The 22,086-nt window shown below is 41.5% G+C and overlaps 1 protein-coding gene across 3 annotated transcripts in view; it reads right to left on the bottom strand.

Annotated features, from left to right (window-relative positions):
* Positions 1-19,281: 19,281 nt before the first annotated feature.
* ZNF277 (zinc finger protein 277) overlaps positions 19,282-22,086 on the bottom strand; it is a 130,987-nt gene continuing 128,182 nt past the window's right edge. For all 3 annotated transcript variants that reach the window (XM_065939295.1, XM_065939293.1, XM_065939294.1), the window contains 2 exons: positions 21,585-21,759; positions 19,282-20,126 (listed from right to left, as the gene is read on the bottom strand). In XM_065939295.1, coding sequence (XP_065795367.1) covers positions 19,940-20,126; positions 21,585-21,759 — 362 coding nt within the window. In that variant the 3' untranslated portion in view covers positions 19,282-19,939. The remainder of the gene's footprint in view (positions 20,127-21,584; positions 21,760-22,086) is intronic.

A 22,086-nucleotide genomic window follows, 5' to 3' on the forward strand; every position in this document is an offset into this window, starting at 1 on the left:
TCTCCAGTGCAATACTGTCATTCCTGTGAATTTTATTAGGTCCATCCGGTGGTAGCCCTTTTAGAAAAATATAGAGAAGTGGGACCTGGGGGAAAGGCAAGCAGGACGCTGCAGCCTTGGGGTGGCCAGGTGGGCATTGGGCACGTTTCCCTGCAGGAGGACAGTCCCTCTCCCAGGAGGGTTGGGGTCTGATAGCTCTGGCAGCAATGGTGGGAGGTGGATGGGGAGGGGGGAAATGCAGGACGACCTCAGGCAGCAGAAGACTTAGCTGGTTCAAAGGCTGTTCCGCTTTAGTGCCCACCAGGGATTCCTGCAGCCAGGGTGTCTGGAGAGGTGGAAGCACACTCAGAGAGCTCAGACCAGTGCCTAGTCACTAACCAGTTAAGAAGCATTTAATATTTTCCTGATGCTCACTAATGTACTGGGAACGGCCCTGGTTATGACACATGGGGACAGGATAGGCTCCTGAGGAATACTGGAAGATCTCTGCACAGCGCTGTGACCAGAAATCCTTGGGCTACTGATCATTTGTTCCAGGGGCCAGTCTTCTTCCAGAGTTGTCTGGACACCTGGAGACACACTGCAAATAAAATTAAATACAGAGGAAACCACATATGTTAAATAAAGTCAAAATACTAATGAAAGTTAAGATACGGTAATATATGTGCATCTTTATTAATGCATTCAACAACAAGATCCAGCGGTGGGTGAAGTAACTATTGAATTAGTAATGAATGTAAATGGTATTTTGAGATGTCTGTGACAGCTGGATGTGATATGAATGTACCTGTGGTTTCTATTCTCAAAAGCACTGCTAATTCGACTGTGATTTGTTGCCTATATTCACAGTAGAAGGAAGTACTAAATTTGACTTTATGACTGTAAGGTTAATGGCAATAAAGATATCATTTCTCCCATTCATATTCAGAGAGCCAGTGGGGAAAGTCCGGGGACCCCAGGTTGCTAATCTCCATTTAAGACCGTAGCACAGACCCAGTCCCTGATGTTTCATGCTAAGACATCCTGAATTCGTGTACACTGAAGTCCTGAGTTGTGCGCCCCAGCAGCTGGTGCCTAAATGCTTATCAACCCATGATTCCATGGGAGGTATGAGGCGGGTACACTAGTGTCCTGATTTCCATTATGACCCAATTCCTGGGAAAACGCTCCCTTTATTATGTAAATTCCTTGGAAAGCTCGGGTTGCCCTGGGGTCTCCAGTATACAGCTGCACATATCAAGCATCCAGGTACCCAGTGAGGGGACAGCTCCCTGTTGTCGTGTGTGAGTGTGATCACCAACTGCCTTGGTAATGCCTGAGACACAAGCTAGACACAAGCTAGAATCCACCTGTGAGGGCATGGACGGCACGTCCTTGACTGTGTTTGTAAGATTTATACCTATGTATAGGTTGATGAATTTACAATTATCTCCTGGTAAAAATAGGGTTGAAGAAAGACCATCTCCCACACAAAGACCTTTAAATAAAAGTTAGCAGTAGTAGATTTACTATGGCATGAGTAGAGTAAGCTGGGACTAACAAATTTTGCAACATAAAATGAAACTCAAATTTGGTCATTACCATTGATGATATTTAAGTTGTAGCTATTATTTCAGGGAAGAAAAAAGCAAACAGCTTCCACCCAGGACACCAAATAATGCTGCTCTTTGTGCTATACACCTGAAACTGACACAATATTGTAAACCAACTATCCTGCAATAAAAAAATTTTTTTTAATTGTTGCTCTAAGAGAATGTCAACCCACAATTCTGGAAGCTGCTGATAAACACTCAGAAACTGTCTTGACTCTTGTTAAGCCTTTCTGAACACCAGAAGTAGCTGTAGCTGGAGGCAGTGAAAACCACACGCCCAAATCTTGACCTCTGAGCTATCTGCCCAACATTTTCTTTCTTGACCTCAAGGATGCTCTGAAATTACCTACACAATGAAATTCTCCTTTAGAATGTTTGTTTTAGACTCTGTGCTGTCAGATATTGACAATGTACCCAGCAGTGTGGCATTCAAGAATATAAATACCATTTGGCCATCCATACACTGAAGATTCTGTGTAAATTATTAACCGGGCCCACGGTTCCATAATTGGCTTTGTGTGAGCTATAGCTTTGCCTTTAGACTTGCTGACCAGTAACTGCCAGTGGTGGGACAAAGATAGCTCCTTCATTTCTACTCAAAACCCTTTTGTTGTTCAGTTGCTCATTTGTATTAAAAAGCAGACACCTTACTTTGCCGACAAAGGTCTGTCTAGTCAAAGCTTTGGTTTTTCCAGTAGTCAGGTATGGATGTGAGAATTGAATCATAAAGAAAGCTGAGTGCTGAAGAATTGATGTTTTTGAACCGTGGTGTTGGAGAAGACTCTTGAAATTCCCTTGGATTGCATGGAGATCCAACCAGTCAATCCTAAAGGAAATCAGTCCTGAATATTCACTGGAAGGACTGATGCTGAAGTTGAAGCTCTAATACTTGTCCGATCACAAAGAGTCAGACACAACTGAGTGACTGAACTGGCTGACTGACTGACTGACTCTTTGTGACCCCATGGACTGCAGCATGCCAGGCTTCCATCTTTCACTATCTCCCAGAGTTTGCTCAAACTCCTGTCCATTGTGTTGATGATGTCATCCAACCACCTTATCCTCTGACGCCCGCTTTTCTCCTCTTGCCCTCAAACTTTCCCAACATCCAGGTCTTTTCCAATAAGCCAGGTCTTCGGATCAGGTGGCCAAAGTACTGGAGCTTCAGCTTCAGCATCAGAGCTTCCAATGAATATTCAGGGTTAATTTCCTTTAGGATTGACTGGTTGATCTCCTTGTAGTTCAAAAGACTCTCAAGCATCTTCTTCAGCACCACAGTTTGAAAGCATCAATTCTTGGGTGCTCAGCCTTCTTTATAGTTCAACTCTCACATCCATATGTGACTACTGGAAGAACTACAGTTTTGACTATACAAACTTTTGTTGGCAAAGTGATGTCTCTGCTTTTTAATGCATTCTTCAGGTTTGTCATAGCTTTCCTCCCATGGAGCAAGCAACTTTTAATTTCATGGCTACAGTCATCATCTGCCGTGATTCTGGAACCCAAGAAAATATAGTTTGTCACTGCTTCCATTTTTTTCCCCATCCATTTGCCATGAAGGGGTGGGACTGGATGCAATTATCTTAGTTTTTTGAATGTTGAGTTTTAAGTCAGCTTTTTCACTCCTCTTTCATCTTCATCAAAACCCTGGAAGGTAAGGTTCTGTCAGGTTGACTCCTCATGGCCTAATGAGACTGGAACCTGTTCTTCCTCATTTAATCCCTACCTAAGTCACATTTCTCCTTATACCCAATCAAAACTTGCCAAACTCAGTCTATGAAGAAGTAAAAGAAGGAATCTGAATTAAATGACTGACATCAATATTCAGAATATAGAGGAGGAGGCCAGGAGAAAAATGGGTAATTATAATCAGGATTCATGATGATGAAGATGATGATGGCACATTTATTAAATGCCTCCTACACGGTGGAAACTCTGTGATTTATGAGCTAACACCTGTGTGTCTTTATGCTACCACCACACTGCTTTGATTACCGTAATGTTGTGATATGCTCTGAAATCAGGAAGTGTGAGATCTCCAATCTTGTTCTTTTCCAAGATTACTTTGGCTATTTGGGTTGCTTGAGATTCCATATGCATTTTATGAGAGTTTTTCCATTTGTGCAAAAAAATGCCTTTGACATTTTGATAGGGTTGCACTGTGGGAATTAGGGGATACACTTTAAAAATACAACCTTATTTATTTCTTGTGACACCCTATGAGATAGGTTCTATTATTTCTGAAATGCACATAAGAAAGTGGAGGCAGTGATCTTGTACCTCTTTACAAAATGTTGACACTGAGCTGTGGAAATTCAGGCAAGAGTTTTAAATTTCTTTCCCACTACTAATAATGAATATTATTATCATTATCATCTATCTCCATTCTTTTACCTTATTCCTATAATCTACTTTTGTCTGTGGAGTGTCTTTATAGGAGTGAGAGATTTGGCTCCAGAGCCCCAGGTCCCCAGACAGGGCTTTGACAACTGGATTATCCCAGCGGTGAGATCACAATCTGCCTGGAAAAATCAACCCCCACAGCTCTAACAAATTAGCATTGTAGGTACTGGGATGGTTGTGCTCTTCACAGAGGACTATGCTAGGGCCATGACTAAGCCTTACCCCTGTACGTGTTGCTGTGGGAGCAGCTCTCCAGTGATTCACATGTGGTAGGAGTTCCAGAGATGGTGCCTGAAATTTATTGCCCAGGTGTACATTTCATGTGATATTAGTCAGAATCATCCTTAGGGAAGGTGTGTGTGAAGCAGCCCAAATGAATAATGATTTTTAAAACAATTTTTCTTAGGGAAAAGTTCTAACATATTCATAAGTACAGAGTAGTATCATGACTGTTCATGTCTGTGAGTATTTTTATAAGGATGAAATCAAGTTAGAAAGAACATCAAGGACAGCTCTGAAGAGGAAAACAATTTGAGAAGACACAAAGGAGGGAGTGATAAATGGGAGGGGCTGTGCTCAGACAAAGGCTCTTTGTAAAATGGATGACAGAGTGATGGTGCACCACACCCTCAGGAACATTCCTGATGCCTCCCACAGGATTTAGGAATAAATCCATCATAACAAAAGTTAATATTTATTAAACCTTTCCTATGTGCTAAGCATGATCTTATAAACTTAAGAGGCAGCCATTATTACTATGATGCTAAACACCATCAAAAAAGCAAGAGAGTTTCAGAAAAACATTTATTTCTGCTTTCTAGACTATGGCAAAGTCTTTGACTGTGTGGATCGCAATAAACTGTGGAAAATTCTGAAATAGATGGGAATACCAGACCACCTGATCTGCCTCTTGAGAAACGTGTATACAGGTCAGGAAGCAACAGTTAGAACTGGACATGGAACAACAGACTGGTTCCAAATAGGAAAAGGAGTATGTCAAGGCTGTATATTGTCACCCTGCCTATTTAACTTATATGCAGAGTACATCATGAGAAACGCTGGACTGGAAGAAGCATAAGCTGGAATCAAGATTGCCGGGAGAAATATCAATAACCTCAGATATGCAGATGACACCACCCTTATGGCAGAAAGTGAGATGAACTAAAAAGCCTCTTGATAAAAGTGAAAGAGGAGAGTGAAAAAGTTGGCTTAAAACTCAACATTCAGAAAACTAAGATCATGGCATCTGGTCCCATCACTTCATTCGAAATAGATGGGGAGAGAGTGGAAACAGTGGCTGACTTTATTTTTGGGGGCTCCAAAATCACTGCAGATGGTGATTGCAGCCATGAAATTAAAAGACACTCCTTGGAAGGAAAGTTATGACCGACCTAGACAGCATATTAAAAAACAGAGACATTACTTTGCCAACAAAGGTCCGTCTGGTCAAGGTTATGGTTTTTCCAGTGGTCATGTATGGATGTGAGAGTTGGACAGTGAGGAAAGCTGAGCACCGAAGAATTGATGCTTTTGAACTGTGGTGTTGGAGAAGACTCTTGAGAGTCCCTTGGACTGCAAGGAGATCCAACCAGTTCATCCTAAAGGAGATCAGTCCTGGGTGTTCATTGGAAGGACTGATGCTGAAGCTGAAACTCCAGTACTTTGGCCACCTCATGCGAAGAGTTGACTCATTGGAAAAGACCCTGATGCTGGGAGGGACTGGGGACAGGAGGAGAAGGGGACGACAGGGGATGAATGGCTGGAAGGCATCACTGACTTGATGGGCATGAGTTTGAGTAAACTCCGTGAGTTGGTGATGGACAGGGAGGCCTGGCGTTCTGCGATTCATGGGGTCGCAAAGAGGTGGACACGACTGAGCAACTGAACTGAACTGAACTGAACTGAAGCACCATCTTACAAACTTATGAGATAGCTATTATTATTATTATTTGTAAGATGCCCATCTCACAAAAGACAAAATTGCAGCTTTGAGAAGTTAAAGTTCACTTTTAAAAAGTTCTGTGGCTGATCAATGTCAAAGGCAAGATTTGAACCCAGGATCTTCTGACTCAAGAGCCTCTACTAATAATATGCCTGTGTTTACAAAGCCTGATTCTTGGGCTTTTGGACTCAAAACCACTAGGGGACTTGTTAAAAGTAAGTCTGCTTATTATATGTACCATGGTGAGAGCTTGCTTTTATAATTTAACCCAGGTTACTTCAATGGTTGGTGTAATAACATGCTACTGAAAGAAATTCACTAACCAAGGCATTTAAAAAACATGATTAATACTGTCATTGGTTTCAAGGGAGATTTAAATAACTATATTGTCATTTTCTGAGGGAAAGAAGAATGTGCAAAGATGAAAGCTATCTTTTAAATTAATAAGCCAGATTCTCTCCAGGGCTTAAATCATTCATTGATTGTAAGGCAGGGGCATGGAGAGTTAGAAGAACTCTTTAATTAGTGCCTTGGAATTTCATTGATAACAGGAAATATTAAGTATCACGCTGAAATTTCTTTTAGCCGTTTGTAACTGGACTACCACAAGGCTTTCTTGGGTCCAGGTTTTGCCTGGTACATCCCCCCCCCCCCCCCCCGAAAAAAAAAACACCAGATCAACTCCAGAAGCCTTAATAAGAAACTTTCATCAGGGAATATTCTTTTCTTAGTCTTAATGAATTTTATTAGAAGGAATAATCTCAAAATAGAACTGATGATGGTTAAAATGTCACATTGTACAATTTGTTGGAGATTTTTAAAAAGACCAAATTGACTTGATGAAATTTAGATCTGCAAATATTTGTTAAGGGTAATTAAATTTGATAAAAACAATGGTCACAAAAGAAAATTTACAATGGTAGAAGCTATAATGGATGCAATTTGATATTTGATAGATGTATTAAATACTTCCTGAGGTGGTACAATGGTAAAGAATTTGCCTGCCAATGCAGGAGACATAAGAGATGGAGTTTCGATCTCTGAGTTGGGGAGATCCCCTGGAGTAGGAAATGGCAACCCACTCCAGTATTCTTACCTGAAAAATTCCAGAGGAACCTGGCAGGCTACAGTCCATGGGTCATAAAAGAGTCGGATGTGACTGAGCATGCACACACACACAACACAAAATAGAAATAAATTCTCACTTCAGAAAATGTATTATGCCAGCATTCGTAAACATGGAGTCCAAGGGACTGTAGTCAAAACATTCACCTGGCATGAATGGTCAGAGTCACGCTAGGGAGAGAATGCCCAGTGCCCACCAGAGGACGGTTTCTGGAACTCAGGCCTATGTGTGGAGACAGCCTGGTTAATTCTGCTAAAACCCCATAGCCATGTCTAGGTATTACCCACCTCTCCAGCTATCCCTCCTGCCTTCCCCTGACCTCCTCTAGTTAACTTAAGCGATTCCCCAGCTTAGGTTCCCTGGCTAACACTGTTTCCCTGCCTGGCAGGTCTTTCTATGCCCCTAATTCCTACCCTTCCTTCCAGATGCAGGCCCAGCTCATCCTTGTTGCCTCCCATGTGGCCTCCATCCTGCTGTGATCCAGACCTTGTCCTTCCGCATAAACTCCTCCTTCCAAAGTCACCAAGGACCTCCATGCTGCCAAATCCAAAGGAGACTCTCAGATCGCCTTCTCTGTCTACTACTCCCTCCTGATAAGAAACCATTTCTTCCAAGTTTCCACTACCTCTTGTGTAATACAACGCCATTTGGCCAATGACAATGCTCAGAAGAGCTGCAGCTGTGGGCTCTTATCAACCTGCACTCAGGGCAGCCCTCAGTCCTAAAGAAGGAAGTTGGGCAGTATCCACCACACACCCCCAAACTCAGCAGGGTCCAAAACCAGACGCATTTGATCCCGACCATTCTGTTTTCAACTTTTCCCTCTGACTTTCACTATCCTAACTGAAGTTCTCATCACCTTCTGATCAGATTAATTTGCTAGCCTCCTTTGTAAGCTGGACCCATTCCAGTTCATCCTTCACACAATTAGCTAGTTTTTCTTTTTTTTTTTAATCTATTCTTTTTTTTTGGAAAACTGGTAAAATATGCCTAACATGCAATTGACCATTTTGACATTTTAAATGGCATTAATTAAATTCACATGTTGTGCAACAACACCAGTCTATTTCTAGAACTTTTCCCTTACACTGAATGGAAACTCTATAATTGTCAGTCACTCCCATTCCCCCTCCCCAACTCCTGGTAACCTCTAATCTATTTTCGGTTTTCCAAGGAATGTATTTAAGGAAGACAGCTTACATTCTTCCTCAAAATATCCTCAGAGTCTTCAACTCTCTCTGCACTGGATGGTCTGCCCTCTCTGACCCCTGCAGCCTCCCTCATCTTTACCATCTTGCTGCTGCCTCTCCCTTCACCTTCTCTTTGTGTCCCACCTCCACCAGCTCTCAGCCTGAGACCTTCTCCACCCACATAGCCAGAGGCAAAGTGCAGTCTGGCTTTAATCTCACGGGGAGCAGCCTCTTGTACTCCATTTTAACTCCAGAAAAACTTGTTAATCACTCATTCATGTCTGACTCTTTGCTACCCTATGGACTGTAGCCCACCAGGCTCCTCTGTCCATGGGATTCTCCAGGCAAGAATATTGGAGTAGGTTGCCATTCTCTTCTCCAAGGGAGAAGATTCAGGGATCGAATCTGTGTCTCCTGCAATGGCAGGAGGATTCTTTACCGCTGAGCCACCAGGGAAGTCTAGAAAAACTTGATGTCCCCACAAATCTATTCTATAATTTCCTCTTAGAGGTGACAGTGGAAGGAGACCAAATGCAACATTTGCCTGTTGCACCCAAGACTATTTCCAACTCACAGCCTGACTGTCCCCCTCTGCTTCTCTTACGGGGTTGCTGAAACTGCACTGGCCTTTGGAAACTGCACTGCAGGGATAGAAAGTGGGCTGGGCCAGTAGGTGGGGCGGGTCAAAGTGAGGGTGGAATGTTGAGGAGACATTAATGTTAAAGAGCTGGGGCAATAGCATACAGATGGAGAGAACATACCAAAGTAGGAAAATCGAGGTCGGTTCAGTGAACAGGAGGAGGCCTGGTTGCCTGGAGAGTAGCGGGCACAGGAGAGTGACATGAAATGAGGGTGGAGGTGAAACTCTTGGGGGCTTTGGGGATTGTGTAAGAAGCTGCCTTGCCTCCACATTTGATGGGAAGCTCTCTCTGTATGAAATATAAAATCCACTATGAGGGTTTAAATAACAAAGGGGATTTATTGATTCAAGGAACTGAAAAGTCCAGGGGACCTTGAGGTGAAGGCTCTGGTTTCATTTCTCAGGAATTCTCTTCTTCGCCCTTCTCTTGAGAGTCTTTGGGCTCGTTTCTCTCAAGGTTGAAAGGTGGTTTTGGCAGCAACCAGGGTACAGGTGTCTTTTTTCCAAAAGGAAAGGGACGGTCTAGCTTCCCTGAGCAGCGTAACAGAATTCCTCACCTTCACTCTGGGTCACCCTGCACCAGTCATGGTGCGCAGGCCTCTGCTACGCCCCTCTCTGCATAACCCAGTCTCTGCAGGGACGTTCTTACCCGCAGCAGGATCCCCCTGAAGCTAGGGCTGGGGTCCATCCCAACGGCATGGCTGCTGGTTTGGACTTCATCTTCGTAGTCAGCAACAGAGGTGTTGAAATGAGTTGCCTTTTGGGACAGTAAGCAAGTAATGATTTTTATTTTTTGATTTGTCTTTCACTTTCTCTTCCTCCTTGATTCTTTTTTTTTTTTTTTTTTACTGTTTGCAATTTACCACAGCATATTCTTTTGTTCTTCTAATGCTTTTGAAAATCATAATCTACATGGTTTTACTAGAGTTTTATTTACTGCTCACTGTGTATCCAAGTCAAGTGACTGAAAATATCCTCAAAAATGCTTTTTGTAGTCTAATTTTACAAGCCCAAAGGACACAGCTTCACTTGAATATTAGAACACTGTGAGATTAATATTAATTTAGCTGAATGTTTTCAGTTTGAATTAACATGCTTGCAATGCCATTCAATCTTGCAAATTGCTATCCTCAGGAACTGAATGTGCTTTAGCTTTTCAAAGTATCAATTATAAGGCCTAAGAGTTCAACTACAGCTCCTGGTTTAATCCTTTAGCTATCCATCATCTAAAGCTTACAGATAGTTGAATTAAACTTCAAGGATGCAGGGTGGCTATTTTTGCAGACTAAGCAAACAATAGGCGCAATTTGATGCCCTTGATAGAAGTGGACTGGTACGTTAATTCTACATATAAATTCAGCAAAGTAAAGAATTTACTCTTGTTCTCATTCAAGTTCGACTCCATCCTCTCAAAAACAATTCCGATTACTTCATTCATTAAAGAACTTCGGGACTTGGCTTTGTCTCATTTTGAATTTCCATGTATCATGTCATGGATTTCTTTGCTGTGCTCCGCTCCATCTCTCTGATCGCCAGTTATCTTGACCTCTTTTTACTCCTGTTTAGGATCCAAGTTCCTGACTAGATACCTCACAACACTGTTTTGAAGGTCAATATGGAGAAGCTGTGAGGACTGCTAAGGTTTAAATAACACGTTTACTTTTGTGATAATACAGCATCTGTAGTTGTAGCAGTTACTGTCCAGGCCCTTTTGTATTACAGCTTCTTCAGTCTTTGTGTGAGGGTTTTCGCCAATCTCCTGAGGGCACCGGACCTATATGCAAGGCTCAACCCATGACCAGTGGAGTTGGTGGACAAATATCCCCAGCTTTTTGCCCCTTGGTGGTGCTGGTAGGCAGAGGGCAACTCTAACAAGTGTTCTATGCAATCTCTCAGAGGTACTCAGTAAGGCTTCTTTAATGCACACGGTTCTGTGCTCCTTCCATTTTATTTTTCACTTTCTGAACTGGTATTTCCTGGGTTTACCTCTCAAATTGACCACCTGTCCTCAAATTCTTAAGGTCTGCTTCTGGGGAGACTTAGCCTAAGACCCTAGTTCCAACGGCTTTTCAACCAGTATTCGTGCAGCCAGCTCACCAATGACATTCTAGAATTCTAGGGCTTTATCGCTCAGCCTTAGTCCTGAAAGGAACTAAGTCTGCTTTGTCTCCTGATTACTGGGACTTAGTGTATTTAGTGTTAATTCTCTGAGAGGTAGTTTCCTAGTAATTCTGGCCACACCTACCATTTGCTGAGAGACTGTACCTTACAGAAAAGCCAGCTGAAACATGAGTCAAGCGGATGGAGATGAAATATCACCATTATTGCTAATAAAGATGATATTAAAAAACATGGCTTACAGCTGTGGGCAAGTGAGTTTTCTAACACTGAACCCCAAAGCCGGGCAGTCTTATGCACAAGGTCATAGGCAGCGTTGGACAGCTGAAGGACTCCAACTGCCCTGGCAGAGCCTGCTACTCTGAAGTCTGCAGAGAGGAGGAGCAGAACAGGGGGTGTTTTCTCTGTGGAGGCATATCCCAAAGAGAAAAAGGAGGAGGAAGGGGCTGCGTCACACATGCCGAGCTCCTATTCTCCAAATTTCCCGTTAGAAAATTCATTCCTCCCTTGTAGGAATAAGTGGGGCCAGAAAGAAACCCAGAATGTTATTGTAATGGATTCCTTTCCTCATAGAAACAAGATGCTAGGGGAAAGGAGTTCCCTCTTTCCAACATTCCCCAGGTTTTTATTCTCTTAGTTCCCTGGGTTTAACCACTACACTCTGGGCCGACTCAGAGTGTGACCAGCTCCCTTGCAGGAGATCAACCATCTTTTAATATGATGACAGTGTAGCCCCCACCATTATCATACCTCCCACCCTTCCCACTCAAATGGCAACTACTCTTTCTTCGTGTGTTCTCCTGGTCCTGGTGGTGAAAAGTGTAGCTATTGCCCTAAGAAGGCAATTTAGTGACTGAAGTAATCATAGGCCATGCTGAACCCAGTTGAAAGTTCTCCAGTTCACTTTTCATTCTGAATTATATCTAACCATGTTGTTTCGGACAGTCTATCAGAGGTTCTGCCAGGAGATTATATAACATTGTAAAGATGTTTTTGGAGAAAATATTCCAGTAAAATACTGGTGTTCCCAATTTAAATACAACCCCTCTACCATTGTGAATTTCCCAGGGAGAAATCAGAGTTCTAAGATTAGAATTCTCTTTTCTGCGTGAGTTAAAGTTAAAAGGCATTAGCCTAAAACTTATCCTTCCCAGGTTCTAATTCTTGCCTGACATCCCCCCCGGCCCCAACCCCTGCCCCCAGCTGTGCAAGGCAGCATGTAGGATCTTAGTTCCCCAATCAGGGTTCAAACCCATGCCCTCCACAGTGGAATCTAAGTCTTAACCACTGGACTGCCAGAGAAGTCCCTAATTCTGCTCATTGTGAACCAGAGGGGTTCTTCATATCTGTGGTTCTTTCAGTAGCTTGGACAGGGTCTCATTAGAACCACTGGTGTGGCTTTTTTCAGAGTCGCAGAAGTTAAACATCACATTTCCATTATATGTCACTTTTTAAGGAGTATCATCAAAGCACTCAACACCAACAAAATGAAACAATAGAAAAAAATCAATACCAAGACCTTCAAGTAGTTATCAAGACAAAGTGATGCTTCCAGAACTTTGCACTTTTCATAAATGAGACTCAGTGTCATCTTGATTCTGGCTTCACAGGATGCTAGCCCATCTGTGTAAGTTATCTGAATCCTTGATCTGTAAACAGACTCAACTGGGAGGAAGCTCCCTCAAGAAGTTAAAGCTGGCAACATATTTTGCCATTCCTGTGGGAAGAATCAACAGATATTTCTCTCAGGGTGACATATGAGACTGTAGGAGGTCAGAACACACCATCCCAATATATGCCCTCTGGCATAAGGATTATTTTGAGCTGAAGGCAACTGAGCAAAAGCAGGTACAATATGAGCTCTTTGCTGTCTCCTATCTTGTGAAAAATGGTATCACAAATTCCTCTGTGAAGGTTTCCCCATCCCAGTGCCAGCCCCTCATTGTCCATACCAGAAAGAGAATGACAACTTCCAGTAATATAGGAGACAGGCTGGCCCCATGAGTCTACACAACCAAACCTTACTAACTAGGTTAGTTAGCTACCATTGGTTACCCATATATTTGCCTTCCTACAGTTTGCTGCCCCTAGAAGCTCCCAAGACCTTTCCATTTGTCTTTGCATTTCTAAGAGTATCATGCCCTACTGACTGAGCTAGCCATGCACCCTTGACACCTTTTAAATGTAACCATTTGTTCAAATGATATAAAACCTCCAGCTTTAAGCTGTTTCTTTGTGAGTTTTCTCTCTTTCTAGGACACTCCCTCATCATGTAAAACTTGTAACATCAAAGAAACTTGTATGTCTTTTCTCATTTTAATATGTCTGTTAACAGACTATTGTGCAGACCCAGCCAGAGAACCTAAGGGGGTAAAGAAGAATGTTATTCCCCACAATTTTTGCATCCTTGCAATGATGGGAAGGCCAGCCATGAGTCTGTTGTGAGATCTTTCTCTCCCACCTTGACTCTTAACACCCCTTAACTTCTATTTCCCCTTTCAACCCTCTGTCTCCAACATTCCCTGATCCATGGAATCTGGGCTTTAAATAATGACACAGTGGCTCCTACTGTTGCCTTTTGCTGTGGAATTGCTTGGGCGTGTGAAGCCTGCCATGTAAGGGGAGTTTTTCCTTCATTCCCCGCAGTTTGTTTCAGCTGGAAAATGTCCTCACCAGGCTCCTGAACTAAAGCTGTTGTTGACATTTCTGCAGCTTGAATTTCTAGGTGTATTAGGATTAGTTTCAGATATGAATGATAGGAAATCCAAAATAACAGGGAGAAGGCTGAGGTTTACTTTGCTCACATAAACGTCTAGGTCAGCATTCCAGTGCTGGTGTAGCCTTCCAGCCACACTAAAGCTTCCAGCTACACCTCACTGTCCCATATGCAGACATCTACATCCTAACCAAAAGAAGGTAGGAAAGGATCAAAGTAAAGCAAAGGGTACTTCTGCCCAGTTTCTTAAGGAAGACATGTAAGAACAGGCATACCGTAGAGACACTGCAGGTTTGGTTCCAGACCACTGCAACAAAGTGAGTATCGCAAGAAAGCAGGTCACATGAATTGTTTGACTTCTCTGTGCATATAAAAGTTGTGTTTACACTATACTAAGTGTGCAATAGTGTTATGTCTAAAAAAACAATGTACATACCTTAATTTAAAAATACTGCTTAAAAAAATACTGCTAAAAAATGCTAACCATCATCTGTGAGTCATAATCTTTTTGCTGGTGGAAGGTCTTACCTTGATATTGATGGTACTGACTGATTAGGGTGATGGCTGTTGAAAGTTGGGCTGGCTTGAAATAGAACAACAATGAAGTTTGACTCATCGACTGACTCCTCCTTTCACGAATGCTTTCTCTGCAGCATAAAATGCTGTTTAGATAGCATTTTATCCATAGCATTTCTTTCAAAATTGGAGTCAATCCACTCAAGCCCTGCTGCTGCTTTATGAACTAAGTTTAGGTAACATTGTAAACCCTCTGTTGTCATTTCAACAATCTTCACAGCATCTTCACCAGGAACAGATTCCATCTCAAGACACAATTTTCATTGCTCATCCTTAAGGAGCAACTTTGCTTCCATTCATGTTTTATATGAGGTTGTGGCAGTTCAGTCACATCTTCAGGCTCTACTTCCAATTCTAGTTGTCTTGCTATTTCCACCACATATGCAGTTATCTCCTCCACTGAAGTCCTGAACTCCTCAGTCATCCACAAGGGTCGGAATCTTCTTTCAGTCTCCTGTTAATGTTGATATTTTGACCTCTTCCCAGAAATCACAAATACTCTTAGTGGTATCTAGAATGCTGAATCCCTTCCAGAAAGATTCAACTGGCTTTGCCCAGATCCATTAGAAGAATCACTATCTTTAGCAGCTAGAGTCTTAGAAAATGCATTTATTAATAATTAGACTTAAAAGTTGAAATGACTCTGATCGATGGGCTACAGAATGGATACTGGGTTAGCAGACATCAAGACAACACTGATCCAGTTGCACATCTTCATCAGAGCTCTTGGGTGACCAGGTATATTGTCAACGAACACTAATATTTTGAAAGGAATCTTTTTTTCTGGGCAGATCTAAAGAGTGGGCTCAAAATACTCAGTCAAACATGTTGTAAAACAGTTGTGCTGTCACACAGGCTTTTTGTTCCATTTACAGAGCACAGGTAGAGTAGATTTCACATAATTCCTAAGAACCCCACAATTTTCAGAATGGTAAATGTGCACTGGCTTCAACTTAAAGTCACCTGATGCATTAGCCCAAACAGGAGAGTCAGTTGGTTTCTGAAGGCTTTGAAGCCAGGCATTGACATCTTTCCTCCAGCTCTGAAAGACCTGGATGCCATCTTCTTCCAACAGAAGGGTGCTCTGTCTACACTCAAATTTGTTGTTTGGAATAGTCACCTTCGTAAATTATCTTCTACCTTGCAGCAGCTTCTGCATCAGCACTTGCTGCTTCACCTTGCACTTTGATGTGATGAAGATGGCTTCTTTCCTTAAACTTCATCAACCACCCTCTGGCAGTTTCAAACTTCATCTGCAAGTTCCTCTCCTCTCTCAAGTTTTCAGAGAACTGAAGAGAGTTAGGGCCTTGATGTGGATCAGGCTTTAGCTTCATGGAATATTGTGGCTTGTTTGATCTTCTATCCAGACCATTAAAATTTTCCCTGTATCAGCAGCAAGGCTGTTTTGCCTTATCATGCATGTGTTCACTGGAGTAGCACTTTTCATCTCCTTCAAGAACTTTTCCTTTGTGGTCACAACTTGGCTGTTTGGCAGGCCTAGCTTTTCTATTTCACCTTCCCATGCGCCTTCCTCATAAGCTTAATAATTTCTAGTTTTTTTATTTAAAGTGAGAGACATGTGACTCTTACTTGAACACTTAGAGGCCAATATTCATTGGCCTATGTTCAACACTGTGTTTCAGGGAATAGGGAGACCTGAAGAGAGAGATGGGCTGTTTTGGTGTGCTCATGGCATCCCAAAACAATAACAGAAACATCAAAGATTGATGATCACAGATCACCATAACAAATATAATAATAATGAAAAAGTTTGAAATACTGTGAACATTACCAAAACGGGAGAAACGTGAAGTAAGCAAATGCTGTTGGACAAATGAAGCTGATAAACTTGATTGATGCAGGACTGCCATGAACATCAATTTGTAGAAAATGCAGTATTTGATAAATGCAATAAGTGAAGTCGCTCAGTCTTGTCCAGCTCTTTGCGACCCCATGGACTGTAGCCACCAGGCTCCTCCATTCATGGGATTCTCCAGGCAAGAGTACTGGAGTGGGTTGCCATCTCCTTCTCCAGGGGATCTTCCCGACCCAGGGATCGAACTCAGGTCTCCCGCATTGTAGGCAGAAACTTTACTCTCTGAACCACCAGGGAAGTCCAATACAGCAAAATACAACAGATACTCTGTACTGCAAGAGAGGCTGGGAAACGTGGTCTTCATTCTAGGCAGTCATTGTGAAGTGAAAAGGAAAGTGAGTCACTTAGTTGTGTCTGACTCTCTGTGACCCTGCAGCTTGCCAGGCTCCTTTGTCCATGTAGCTTAGTTGTGTCCAACTCTTTGCGACTCTGTAGCCCACCAGGCTCCTCTGTCCATGGGGATTCCCCAGGCAAGAATACTGGAGTGGGTTGCCATGCCCTCCTCCAGGGAATCTTACTTGGATCTAACAGGGATCAAACCCAGGTCTCCCTCACTGCAGGCAGATTGTTTACCATCTGAGCTACCAGGGAAGTATTATTACTAGAAATAAACAAATCCTGAAGGGAACTGGACTACCAGACTAAGTGCAGTGGTGAGGATACGTACCTCTGGCAAGCCTCCTCAGCACACCAGAACTTCTCCTGCTTTTGACTGGTCCAGGCCTCTGGTGGTAATCCTCTCTGCTCTGCCTTTTCCAGCAATAGAGGATATGTCCTAGTGCCTGATTTCCTCACTATACCTTTCTAGAAGGAACAGCTGAGTTTGTCACAGTATAACTTAATTCTTAAGTTGATCCCTGTCCTTCTCTAACACATATAGGCTAATAGTATGTGTCAGATCTGATGCTTCCCTTTAAAAAAAACAAAAAAAACAAAACACTTAACTCTCCTTTCCGGTCCAGTGTTACCTTTCTCACCTAGATTTTGTCTAATGGAGTCTTGTGTTCTGAGAGATAAGTTACTAGATTCTGGTCTTCTCAAAGGCAATCATTGTTCAAAAAAACCTTGGGCACTCTCACTTTTCAGAGTTAGATATTCAGCATGGATTTTTTGACTGGGCTCACGGCCAATTCAGGGTTGTATTTCATTTATCATTGTTCTGGTCACTTTTGCCTATTATGTTTCGCCTTTCTTGTTGCCTTCATTTAGAGTCTTAATTCTCAAAATTTCTCAGGTGTGCTCTCTCTGGGCACATTATAGTGACATCTGGAAACTCCTTTAATAATCGCGTGAATAGTTTACTTGCATTGGACTGCTATTCCCCTCTCAAGTGGTCCAGACTTTCAGGTTCATTTGGCACCACTGTCCAGTCTTGGAGGAACAGTTCCCTAGGGGTTCTTTCCAAGGATGCTCTGCGTGGTTCTAAGAGAGCACCTGCACAGTAGTGGCCTGTATCTGTGCTCCGTGCTCCCTCTGGGACAGTTGGTACAGTTCGCTGAGGCTTTCCTTATATTCTTACTCAATTTCCTTGGAACTAAGTTAATTATTTCTGTCCTTATCTTCCAGATGATCCCACCAAATATCTACCAATTTAAGAAATGATCTCTTAAATGAATGAAACTTCAAGTACAGTATCCTGTCCCTTCAAGTACAGGACAGACATTGAAAGTCTGTCCTTCAATTTCACTTTTCCGTTAATGTCTATTGAATCCGTTCTGCAAGATCTCAACTTTATCTCCAAAAAAGGTTTCTCCTTCTAAAGCCTAGTTACCCTTCACTTATTTGTTCTCATCCTGTCATTGTTCCTGTCCTGAGACTGAAGCACATTCTAGGAACACTCCAGACATTCCCTGATTTCCCGAACAGATCTGATTTCTAGAGACCCAAGTTTCTAGGCACAGGATAATCACCTTCTTGACCTTTTTTCTTTTTTTTAAAAAAAGATTTATTTATTAATTTCGTGGCTGTGCTGGGTCTTTGTTGCTGCATGCGGGCTTTCTCTAGTTGTGGCAAGTGGGGGCTCTTTATCGTGGTGCACGGGCTTCTCACTGCGGTGGCCTCTCTTGTTTCAGAGCACAGGTTCTAGGTGCTCTTGCCTAAGTAGTTGCAGGACGTGGGCTCAGTAGATGCAGTTTGCAAGCTCTAGAGTGCAGGATTAGTAGTTGTGGCCCATGGGCTTAGCTGTTTCATTGCATGTGGGATCTTCCGGGACCAGGGATTGAACTGGTGTCCCCTGCATTACATGGCGAATTCTTAACCACTGGACTTCCAGAGAAGTTTGACTTTTGTTTTATTTAAAACAATTTGTGTCTTTAACTCAGGTAGTTTTTTCATTCAATAAGGGCTCCTATTTATTATTTGCTGGTTTTCAATGAAAAGCCTTGTTATGGGTGTCTGCATGGGACCTTGGCCAGAGCTCATAATAACTTACAATTCTAGTCAATTTTGGATCACATAGTGGGAGATTAGTCTTGAGATTCTGCACAGGTCATACCATACAACTTCAAGATTAGTCTTGGGGCAGTGCCTCCATAAGGTGGCATTCATAACTGAAAACTAGAACTTCAGAATGGAGACACAGATGTAGAGAATGGACTCGTAGACCCAGGAGGGGAAGGAGAGGGTGGGAAAATGGAAAAAGTAGCACTGACATGTTATACACGCTCATGTGTAAAATGGACAGCTGGCAGGAAGCTGTCATTAGTTTGGCGCTCTGTGATGGACTGCAGGGGTGGGTTGAGGGGAGAGAGGCTCCTGAGAGAGGGGCTATATGTATAATTATGGCTGATTTGAGTTGCTGTGGGGTAGAAACCAACACAATACTGTAAAGCAATCTTCCTCCAATTAAAAAATAAATTAAAAAAGAAAACGAAAACTTCAGACTCCAGTGCTCTCGAGCACCCACGCTGTAAGGAACCCATTGGTAAAGAAATGATAGAATTAGAAAATCACCATTTTGCAAGCCCTAAAAAAGTATTCTAGATAATATATACCAATGGACACTAAAATGGTTTGATGGCAAACTTTATAATGGTGCTTCAGACTGACAGCACCAGATGCAGCAGACTAGACACACTTTTCAACTAGGGACAATGGAAAACATGATACTAAGATATTGTTAATTTTATTTAAATGTTATCATGTTATTGTGGTTCTGTTTATAAAAAAATGATACTTCATGTGTTAGCCATGTACACACTGTAGGGGAAAGTGAAGTTGTCTTGAAGTTCATTTTTAAGGAGTTTAATAACTCTAGGTGGAAAGCAATAATAATATAGTCAGATCTTGATTATCCCCAAATAGTGTCCAAAGAGTGCATCGTCCAGGACTTTGGCCATTGCTCCTCTCTTCTGCGGCTCCTCTGATGGTCACTACATTTACAGCTGACCCCATGTAGTACGAAAGGCACACATCTATCAGATTTTGTGACTTGTTGGATGAAGAAAGTCTGTGGGGAGGAGGCTGAAACTACTGGTTGAAATCAGATTTATAAATAATTTGAACATTTCATTTCTTTCTGATTTACATGTCTTCCTTATTATAGATATGAGTTACAATGATTACATAATAAAACTTTAGAGTCAAAATACAAAAAGCCTTCATTTTATTTAGTTTCTACTTTACTTTTGGGAAAAAAAATCATTTTTTAAAAGTTTGTTTTACCAAGGACTAATCCTTTGCTGATGTTCAACTTTAAAGTATTCTTTCGTGTCTGTCTCATAGGAGAAGACATGAAACATTGCTTCTGTGGCAGTTTCTTCTAGTTTTTCAAGGACTCATGTAGAAGCAACTGGTTCAAAATACTGCTTTGTTTCAAAGCATGCAGTTTAGATGTATCTTCACTAATGACGGCAATATTTCCATTTTGTTCCTGAGCTGTCAGGTCACTTTCACTGTCAGACAGTGTACAGAGCAGAGTGTCATTTTCATAAGTTGGAAAGTAATACCTGAAAACAACCACAAATATACTGAATAACCAAAACTATAGATTATCTAGAAAATTTCTCAGCAGTTGAATGCACACATTACTATAATTTTGCTAGTTTTCTTTGCCAATAGTTTCAACTACATTTTGCAAAGGCTGTAAAGAATAGAACTTATGAATTAATTTTACTTTGACCTTTATTGGCTGACATCAGTTTTACTAGTATTTTTGTTAGCTGGCATTTCAGCCTTTGCTTGATATTTAACATAACAAGATACCATCTTAAAAGGTAGCCTACACTACTATCAGGCAGCTCTAGCTATTAATTTAATACCTTCTTGTATAAAGCTAAAAACGACATTCCTCTCATTTCTATTCAAAGGTTTCAGTTCTCCCCTAGGGATAGCAAAGTTCAAATACAGTTACTCTTTCATACACTACTCCTTCAAATGTCCAATAAAAACAACTGTTTCCGAGTGTGGGGTTCCCCCCCTCCAATCTAATCATCACTATTTTCTTCATTATAAATTAAAAAAATTAAAAACATCTATGGAATTTTAAGTCTACTACTCTGGTTCCTTCTCTGGACAACACACTCTGGAGTTAGTTCTGAAATATAAAGATTTCGACTTGTATAAGAATTATAGGAAAAAAAAAAAAAAAAGAATTATAGGAACTGGGTCTCAGGTTAGTCCAGGGCTGACTCTGCCTCTCATAAATCTGGAATTTTCTAAAGAGGAAAAACTAGAGCTTTTTGCCTTGACTCCTGGGGGCTTTGATTTAACATCCCCTGAGAATAGAGGTATCTCTCTGGAGCTGGAATCCCACAACCTCCCAGAAGTTCCCTCAACTGAGATTATCCAGAGTGATTTGAGAACCATCTCAGAAGGCGAGACTGGCAAAGGATACCTGGGAGTCTGAGACCATCTCAACAGGTACATGCTAGAAGAACAAATGCTTGATGTTTTTAAAAACGCCAGGATGCAAAATATGCATCAAAAGCCCTAGTAGTGGTATACTGTATGACACAGTAGTTTTATGTCTAGGAGTTTATCTAAATGTAATAATTATGTAAGTGTGCAAAAATGCAGGCATATGCATCTATTTAGAAGAGCAAAACATAAAAATCCTAAACATCTAGCAAATTAGGGTAACATCCATACAATGGAATATTTGGCAACCATTAAAAATGATTCAATAGATGTGTAGTGGATATGCTTTTAAATACTTAATAAAATATAACTTAAAAATCTGTATTTCTATACCTGTATATAGCTATTCATATCACTACACCATAAAATTTGAAGTAGTTGATTACGTCTGTAACAGGGAGATTATTTTAAAAGCAAGGTTTTTGAAGATTTTTACTTTTTACCATAGATTTGCATTTATTTTTCATTTACGTTTAAAGGAATTAAATAAATGGATGAGATAATGGAGAAGGAGCAAAGAAATATATGTCTGGTTGAGCAGAACTCACTGTGGTTGATCCCATGTCTGTTTTTCAGGAAGCAGCGAAGTATGTTTAGCTTCTTCCATATGAATCCTTAAGTCTGCTTTGGACCTGAACTTCTCATGGCAGCCATAGCATCTACATTGGTGAATCTGCCTCCGAATGAAATTGACCAATTTCACTTGCTGATAGAAATTCAATCCTGAAAATGATAGTATACAGAATCATCAGACAGTTGACCAGACCCATTTTTGCACTGTTGCAATTTTTTTTAAAAGAACCACTTCTCTTTATTAACCAACCTTAAGAGGCAGTGCAGATTTAAAGCAAAATAATAGATAGAAAATAATAACAGCCCAGGCATTGCTCTAGTCACTTTTCATGCATTGATACGTTTAATCTCCACAATACCCTACCACATAGGTGTTACCGTATCCATGTTATACACCAGGAAACTGTCCAAGGCTGCACAGCCAGTAAGTGGTAGAGCCAGGATTTGACACCAGGCTGTTGGCTCCACAGCGCATGT

This window comes from Muntiacus reevesi, chromosome 6 (assembly GCF_963930625.1).
Source record: "Muntiacus reevesi chromosome 6, mMunRee1.1, whole genome shotgun sequence".
NCBI lineage: Eukaryota > Metazoa > Chordata > Mammalia > Artiodactyla > Cervidae > Muntiacus > Muntiacus reevesi.